This window comes from Myotis lucifugus, unplaced genomic scaffold (genome assembly GCF_000147115.1).
Source record: "Myotis lucifugus unplaced genomic scaffold, Myoluc2.0 scaffold_674, whole genome shotgun sequence".
Lineage (NCBI taxonomy): Eukaryota > Metazoa > Chordata > Mammalia > Chiroptera > Vespertilionidae > Myotis > Myotis lucifugus.
Window position 1 is genome coordinate 18,523 of NW_005871722.1, and position 8,740 is coordinate 27,262.

At 59.5% G+C, this 8,740-nt stretch overlaps 1 protein-coding gene across 1 annotated transcript in view; it reads right to left on the minus strand.

Annotated features, from left to right (window-relative positions):
* ITPR1 (inositol 1,4,5-trisphosphate receptor type 1) overlaps nt 1-8,740 on the minus strand; it is a gene marked incomplete at its 3' end in the record, with an annotated part of 121,723 nt that overhangs the window by 14,387 nt on the left and 98,596 nt on the right. Inside the window, exons 23-27 of the mRNA XM_023746403.1 lie at nt 8,387-8,507; nt 7,355-7,539; nt 5,050-5,198; nt 3,916-4,027; nt 690-722 (exon numbers count right to left, since the gene is read on the minus strand). Of these exons, the coding sequence (XP_023602171.1) occupies nt 690-722; nt 3,916-4,027; nt 5,050-5,198; nt 7,355-7,539; nt 8,387-8,507 (600 nt within the window). The remainder of the gene's footprint in view (nt 1-689; nt 723-3,915; nt 4,028-5,049; nt 5,199-7,354; nt 7,540-8,386; nt 8,508-8,740) is intronic.

Here is an 8,740-nt window from a genome sequence, read left to right on the forward strand (position 1 = left end):
CACTACAAGCTCGTCTAAACATGCGAGAACCTGACGACATTCACAAACAGAAATGCACAGCGCCCCCACTCCAGACAGATCGGCTGCTCATCGCGGGCTTCAGAGCGACCTGCAGGGAAGCGGACCTGCCAGCGGAGCGCCAGGCACCAGACACCCGCCAACCTCCTGGTCGCAGGCAGCGCCTTCCTGGACCCGAGGCCCCTGACCCACCGCAGGGCCGCGGTGCAGCCGGGAGGCCCAGGGGCACCTGGGGTTCGCTCTCTGGCAAAATTAAGTGTGAACCCCTCCTCGCACTCAGCCCTTTCCAACATGGAGACCAAGAGGGCACTGGTTTTCAGAAACACATTCAAACTGTGCTCACGCAGGCACCGGCTCCCGCGTCTGCTGCTCTGCATGGAGACAAGCTCTGCGAGCTCCGGACAGGCTGCAGGCAGCGCCCACCCCGAGTGCAGGGGACACCCCAGGCAGGGACGGACTCATCTCAGTGGGGAGCGCCCCTAGCGAGACTCAGACAGGACCCCCCCAGGACAAATGGCCCACCCGCGCATGGGCAATGCCAACACCACGGACACAGAGGACGGAGACTCGTTCCCACGAACATACACAGTCAGACATGATGCGACAGAGACGGGACAGGCCACAGGGCACGGGGAACAGCAGCACGACATGGAAAAAGAAGGAAATTAGACCTCGGCGTTCTCCAGTTCATCAATGGAAATGAGCTGGAAGAGAGAAGAGGGAGAGAAAAGGAGGAAACGTTAGGACAGGCAGAGCCGGCGAGGGCGTGAGAACGCCGCCGCCAGCGGGTCTTAGCGCTGCTGCACAGAGCGAAGCCGTGTCAGAGGGCACCCTGGACGCCACCGCGCCTCCCAGGAGGCTGTCCCCGGGGCAGGCAGCAACACTCGGTCACGTGACCGGGGGCCCGGAACCCGCCTTTCCAGGTCTGCATGGACGTGGCAGTGCCCATCCTGAGGGCAAGGGCTCTGTCCCTGCCGAGACCCACGGGCTGGGGGAAGAGGGCGGGAAAGAGCAGGGAGAAGGCGGGGGTCAGACCCACTCAGCTCAGGAGGGAAGGCTTTCTTCCCACTCACTTGCCATCCCGGAGGAGGGGGCTGCGGTCCTGACCCAGTTGGGGTGAATTCGAACTGGCTTCCACTTCGCCAAGCAACAGACCCACAGGGTTGAGCCTCGCACAAGGCGGGTTCGAGCGGAGGCAAATGGGCATGTGCGTGGGCCCTCGCAGCTCGAGCCCACGTTGTTCAGGGGGGCTGTACGCCCCAAGCCCAGACTCTCTCAATCCCGGGGCTGCTCGTAATTCAAGAAAACACTCGGAGGCAGTGCGTGCCAACTCCAGCGATATTAGTAACCATCCATTGGCATCGAGTCCGAGAAAGACCAAGAGCTGGTCACACGCTGCCTGTTGCAGGACAGAGGGAGGACCTGAGGGATGATTATTAGGCTGCGCTAACATTTAGCAAATTTAGCTGCTGCTGAAATCGTGGCGCCTGGAAACGCTCACACATGCGTGCCTTCTTCAGAGAGAAAAGCAGCGGGTGGCCGCCAGGGGCTGCCGGTCTGCGTGAAAGGCAAACCCCAATGTTACCCGAGGTCACGGCTCTGCAGTAATGAAATCGCTACCCCCGCTCAGAGGGAACCTGGGGCTTAAATCAATCCCCAGAGATCCTTTTACATTCACTCTTGGCCTCCGAGTTTCTTTCCAAAACTCTGCCCAGTAACTTAACAGCAGCTTAATGAACGCCCTGTAGCCGCCTGGGAGGAGCCAGCACACAGGGCAGCCACGCCCCTTCCCTGCAGGGTCTGGGGCTTGAGGATCCCCTAGGAGTCAGGGACCGCGTCTGAGTCTATGTCAGAGACATGTGGCTGTGGGATGTTGTGTGTGTGTGTTTTTAAATATGTTTTTATCGACTTTGTTTTTAGAGACTCACACAGGTTCCTAGAAGGTCCTCCGCTGCACTCCCTGACGTCCCTACGGTATTTCCACTTTCATGGGAGGGATGCACGAGACTGGACAGAGCTGCCACCTGCCTCCAGCCTCTCTCTACTGGGGGCCGGATTCCTCCTCCTGCTGGCAGAGGCCTGAGCGGGTGCCTCCTGAGCTCTCCGGGATTCCGACTCTCATGGGCGCTCCCTCCCCTCCCCCTCACGCCCCGGAGGGCACCCTCGGGAGCTCTGTAACAGGGAGGGCCGCAGCCCCTCAGGGCCCCGTGCCCACGTGCTCCCAGGGGGCACCAGCGGGCAGGGAACGGCAGCGAGGAGTGGCCCCAGGGACCCTGGCGGACTCGCCCGCCAGCCACAGGCTCCCCAGCTCCCCACGCCTCTCCCTCCAGGGGACAAGGAAGTGTAACCCCAACTGGAGCAGCCTCGGGAGCTGGGACACCCGCTTACTCTAAGGACCTTGGTCACAAAAGGAGCAGAAATTCTAGAGAAAACTGTGGTCTCCACTGGATTTTTAAAATCCAGTTTTATGCCCCAAACGTGCAAGTATATTCACAGCTCGTTTAGGCTCCTCGGTGGACTCTGCTGTGTGATGGAGAGTGAATCTATGCCACTAGAATCGTACTCTACAAACAGTTTTAAAGCCTCTTTAAGAAAAAGAAAGCCCTGGGGGAATAGGTGGCTCCTCGTTCCTGCCTGGGGCACCCCGGCTGTCACCCCCGCTCCAGGCCTCTCCTCCTCATTCCTGCCTGGCACTGCTCTTTGCGTCTATTCTGCGCATTTATTAACGCTTTCCTGGCTGGCTTCTCCCCAAACTCCCACTGAGCTCAGATACTGATGTCCTAGTCAGTCAGCACTCACTCCTCTTCTAACGGACACACTTCAAATGCGGTAACAGCGAAGGGCCTCGTGGTCTGGGGCGGTGGAGGAAGGGGTGGAGGAAGGAGCAGAGGAAGGGACACTGCTTTTCAGTTTTATTTCTTCTTCTTCAAAGGCTCCCGTGGTAACGACAGGGGACTGACCGCCAGGTGAGACAGCCAGACGCCTGCAGCCTGTGCTGCTCGCCCCACCTGGCTGTCACCAGGGGACAGTTCCTGAACATCTTCACCTTTGAATGAAAACTGCTGTCATCTCAACGCAGGCCCAGGCCTGGGGGAGGGGGGGGGGCGCGATGGGAACGTTCTCCGCACACTCTCTCTCCCTGCACAGCCTCTCCCTGCACATCTTCGCTCCCCACACACCCTCTCCCTGCACACCCTCCCCCTGCAAGCCTCTCCCTGCACAGCCTCTCCCCGCACACCCTCTCCCTGCACATCTTCGCTCCCCACACACCCTCTCCCTGCACATCTTCGCTCCCCACACACCCTCTCCCTGCACACCCTCCCCCTGCAAGCCTCTCCCTGCACAGCCTCTCCCCGCACACCCTCTCCCTGCACATCTTCGCTCCCTGCACAGCCTCTCCCTGCACACCCTCGCTCCCATGCACACCGTCACATCCCAGGCCTGCCCGTGTCACCACCTCCAGTAGAAACAGTGACACGTTTGCCTGCCTGGGTTCCAGGCAGAACTGGGGGAGTTCGTTAATGCTCGGGAGGACCGTGCGACATCCCGGCAGGAGGCAGGTGAGCACAGCGTGCTCAGAGCAGAGCCCCCAGCCAGCACCTCACCTCCTGAGGCAGAAACGACATTGGCATCCGCACTGGGAATGTAAACAGATGGGAAATCTCATCACTCTTTCTCAACAACAACTTATGTGACCAGCGGCCTCTGAGCGAGAACTAATTTTTCTGCTTTAAAAGGAGTCAGTCTCGTCTTTCAGCTGCTCCAGGGGCCAGAGACGCGGCTTTAAAAACAGTGAACCTCTCGGTCACGTCACCGCGCCTGAACGGGGCGGCTTTCTAACCGTCCACCTGGGTTTCCCAGCGACGCCTGGCTCTAAGGTGGGACGCGAGGCGGTACCTTCTCGCCGTAGCCGCGGTCCTTGGTCATCATCTCCCGCAGCGTCTGCAGGACCTTAATGCACAGCTTCTCCTCGTTCTCCTCCAGCAGCTGTTTGGTGTGTTTTATCAGCCTGAGGGGGGGGGGGGAGCCACATGTTACATCCCTGCAAGGACCTTCCAGGAACAAAACACAGTTCCCGGCCACTTACGGGGACTCCCCAATTCATGAGCAAACACTGACCAAGGGCTCCCTGCGAACAGTCAGCGACGGTGTCTCAATGGTGCCACCTGCTGGTCGGTGACAGCAAACACACGCTACCCCGCTGAGACTGACCTCACAGAGAAAGGAGGAGCGGTCCCCCCATCTGCTGCTTATCCACTGAGGGCTGCCAGTCACGTGGCTAAAATACGCCGGCAGAGCCCAAGACCTCATGACAATGGCTGGGCCAGCACACGCTGCCCCCTTGTCCTTGGGAAGACTCAGAAAGGCAAACTCCAGGCCCAGCCCACGGTCAAGTTCAGCAAACAGCCGACCTCGGTGTCTGGCCTGGGACAGCTCTTTGTCTTAGCTGATGCCCCACAGCACAAACAAAGAAACTACGAAGTTTTAGGAAGGCTGTGAGGCCCCACAGGCCTGGAGAGTCTCGAGGGCAGGAGCGGGGAGACCTTTTTGGGTCCATGTCGCAGCCCACAGGGGGCGCTGTCGGTCCTTGCTGATTGGAAGACGCATGAACGGGGCGTGCAGTTAGAAGGAGGCATTCTCACCCTGGCCGCTTTGGCTCAGGGGATAGAACGTCGGCCCGCGGACTGAAGGGTCCTGGGTTCGATTCCGGTCAAGGGCACGTACCTCAATTGCAGGCGTGCGGGAGACATCAGTGTGTCTCTCTCATATCGATGTTTCTCTCTCTCTGTCTCTCCCTCTCCTTTCCACTCTCAAAATCAATGGAAAAATATCCTCTGGTGAGGATTACCAAAGGGAGACATTCTTGCCCAAACCACAGTGAACCCACACACTGGGACGGTGGGGCAGGACCGTGACCTTGCGCTCAGCAAAGCTGAAAACCAGGCCAGCATTTCCTTCCTCGGGAGCCACTGCTGGGTCTGGTCCCCGGGCCCCGAGACTGACCCCTGACCCCCGGGGAGGGCCGCTCACTTGCAGATGAAGCCCCCGCTCTCGCACTTCCTCCGGGCGTCCGTGTTCTCCGGGAAGAGCAGCTCCGGCCGGTGCAGCACGTCCACCAGCACCGACAGCTCGGCCTGCACCAGCGGCCGCAGCCGGTCCTCCAGCGCCGAGACGATGTCCTGGGAGGGAGCAGCGCGGTGAGCGGGGCGGGCGGGAGGGCGAGCACACACCTCTCACCTCCACACGCCCAGACACTCGCCGGGTTAGAGGGACCGACACACGCCACTCAACGCTGCCCTACGGTTACCTGACGCATCAGCCCCGGGCAGAAGGCAAAGCACACACAGGCCCACTCCCACCCGCCTCCTTTCCAGACGGGCTCTACGCTCCTCGAGGGATCGTCCCACCGATGTTAAAACTGGACGCGAGATACGTTCGACCGGCCACGTGGGACGATGTCCACGGTGTGAGCGCGACAAAGGGTCACACGGGGGTGTGGACTCTACGATCCAGCTTTTATAAACGTCAACTCTAAAGGGTACGCACCACCCACTATTCAGACACCATGGGCCCTGGCTGGTGTGGCTCCGTGGGTAGAGCGTCGGCCTGCGAACCGAAGGGTCCCGGGATCGATTCTGGTCCAGGGCACGTACCTCGGCTGCAGGCTCCTCCCCAGCCCAGGCCCTGGTTGGGGCACATGCAGGAGGCAACCAAACAATGTGTTTCTCTCACATCGATGTTTCTCTCTGTCTCTCCCTCTCTCTCCCATTCTCCCTAAAATTCAATGGAAAAATACCTTCGGGTGAGGATTAAAAAAAATAATATTTTTTAAAAAAGACATCACGGTGGCCTTGGTGGTGGGATGACGGGAGCTGCTGACTTTCTCCTCTGTATTGGCATTGAGTCCTGTCCAATTACGTTCAATGAGCATGAATTATTCATGGACTAAAATGTCATACAGAAATGAGAACACAAATGAATGAACATGCGGTATCAACATGCTAAGTACATGTACCCTGATAGCATGATGGTCTTCAAATGCAAAACACACAGCTGCAGTAGAGGAAAACAGAGAAGTTGAAAGAGCAGCAAAACCAACACAACAAACACCGTCTAAAGGCAAATGGCAGGAAACACATGAGAAATTATCTCCCAAAGATGCTGCCGCTGGCCGATGGCTCGGTGACGAGACCCTCGCCGGAGCCATCCTGGCTCAGAACTCGGCATGCTGGGTAACACAGGAGGAGCCAGAGAACCAAGGAGACTCAGATGGGAAAGGCCACTGACCTCGCATTCGCCCCAACCGGGGCCCAAATTTCATAGGTCGTGGTCAACGAAAAACCGATGGGTCTTTGGCCCAGAAACTAAACCTAAAATATGTGGATATAACTTTATCTTATGTTGGACAACATTCATAATCACTCGATAGTATTTAGAATGCATGAATGAATCAAACTAATTCCTGCAGGTGGGGGGTGGGAATTTCCCCAGTGGGATGGCAACATTCCTTAATTCCTATCATCTTTCCCCGCACAGTCAAAAAAAGAGGGTCACTGTTGCAAATCCTCTGAGGGTTTCATCAGTTTCCCGGAGAGGTTCCTCTTGGAAAGCACCCAACTTCCTCTCCTCCGATCCCATCGGTGCTGGTGCTAACTCACAAACCGCCACTCGTCGACAGCACGGATGGGATTGGATGGCGCTTCGACACCGTGCGCATGAAACCCGCCTCTTTGCCAGGTCTGGACCCGACACGGCGGCCGATTCGCACTGTATCGTCCAATGTATGACATCCGACAATCGGGGAGACCGACAGACAAAGACGGCGAAGCGATGGCAGGGAGAGGGCCAGGGTTAGGCGAGGGGCGTCTGCATGGGGTTAATCACACAAGCGTTGGGCCTGCGAGTGACTGTCCTCCCTTCCCGACCACCTCCGCTGTCCCGGGCGGTCTCCTAACGCCAGGGACTCAGACAAGAACGCAGTTGACGCCGAGGACCCGTTAGCCCCTGGCCACGTCTTCCTAACGAGCAGCACCTGCCCTTCTGAGTTTTATTTCACTCTCCAAGAACATGCTTACTATTCCCGCCTCAGAGGCGCATGGTCCCCAGGCGTCGGAAAGAAACCTGCAAACCTACGAGTAGCCTTTAAAGACCACGACTGTGGGGAGCTCTCCCCTCGCCGGCAGCTCCCCTCCTGGTCGCCCGACTGTCCGTGGGCCTCGCACTGCGCTCACTGCACTGCCTCCCCCTCCGCCCGCCTGGGCCTTTCTCTGGCTCCAGAAGCACAGCTGGGTGCGGGCCTCCCCCGCCAGGCAGGCTGGCTTCCCGCCGGCATTACCTGCAGCCTCTCGATGATGTTGCGGTAGTCCCTGGAGGCGGCCAGCACCGAGTCCCGGCGCGCCGCGTTGCGGGCGGACAGCCGCCAGTTCAGGGCCGTCTTCTGCACGATGTTGTGGGACTTGAGGAAGAGGTTGTTCACCTGGCTGTCCAGGTCCACGGGGATGGCGATGGCCCGGCTCTTGGCTGCGGAGAAGGCGACGCGTGAGCCTGCAGCCGTCTCGGGAGACGCCCGAGACGGACGGACCGCCCTCGCCCCCGCAGAGGCTCCGTGTGCACACGCGCCAGCTCGCGGACACCCAGTGTGAACGGGAGCTCAGCGGGCTGCCACCCTGGGGGGAGGCTCCCAACGTGAGTGAATTGGGCGGGGGGGCAGCTCTGAGGGTGTTAAATGCTCTGGGGGGTGGGAGGGAAGAGATCAACCGAAGGCCTTGCCTGCATAGATGCATAACCCTGGACACACAGTGTGGTCAAGGCCTGGGGAGGGGGGCGGGGCGGGCTAGAAGGGTCAAGGGGAAACGGGACGTCTGTAATACTTTCAACAATGAAGACGTTTTTAAAAAATGCTCTGAGGCCACAAAGTTCGGCAAGTCCAAATGCAATGGGTTTCGGCCCCAATATTGTGAGAATTATCAAGACAGGACACTCGTTTGGCCGATGCATTGTTTTCCCGCTCACCCCTGGGAGGCTAAAGGGACAGGGCACCCTGCTCCCCAAAGGCGCTCCTGGGGCATCACGTTTCCACGGGCTACGTGGACACCAGTGAGTTCCTGTGAGGGACCTCCCAGACCCTGGGTAAGCGCACGGCACTGGACGTGCTGAGAGCCGCACCGCCTAACAGGGAAGCTCGTTCTCCAAGCCCGTGTTTCTCGGGGAGAGACCGGCTTCTGGCTCTGGGAGCTGCGGCCTGGACGGTGACGGCGGATTAGGAACGGGGGCCTCGCTCCAGGCCGGGCTCTGCGCGGAGCCGCCGAAAAGACAGGGCAGCGGGGGCTTCCCTCACGGTGAGACGTGGGGCCCGACCGCGTCTTACCCACGTCGGAGAGCACGCGGATGCAGCCCTCCACCGAGGCCTTCTGGCCGGGCGCCAGCCAGTTGCAGTGGTAGACGCGGAACACGCCCTGCAGCAGCTGCACGAAGACCGGCTGGCGGGTCTGGAAGGGGAGAGGCGTGGGGGGCTTGTTGTGGATGGGAAATGGACCTGTCAGTGCACCTGCATTCACCAGCCCGCCCGCCCGGGTGGGAGGGGTGCCGGCGAGGACCCGGACTCCAGTGTCGCCCGGCCGAGCGTTTCAGGGCAGGGCACCGACTCGATGATGCCCAACCATTTCTGACCACAAAGGAGTGCAGGACCTGAAGCCTGGAAACAGGTGTTTCTGTCCAGGCT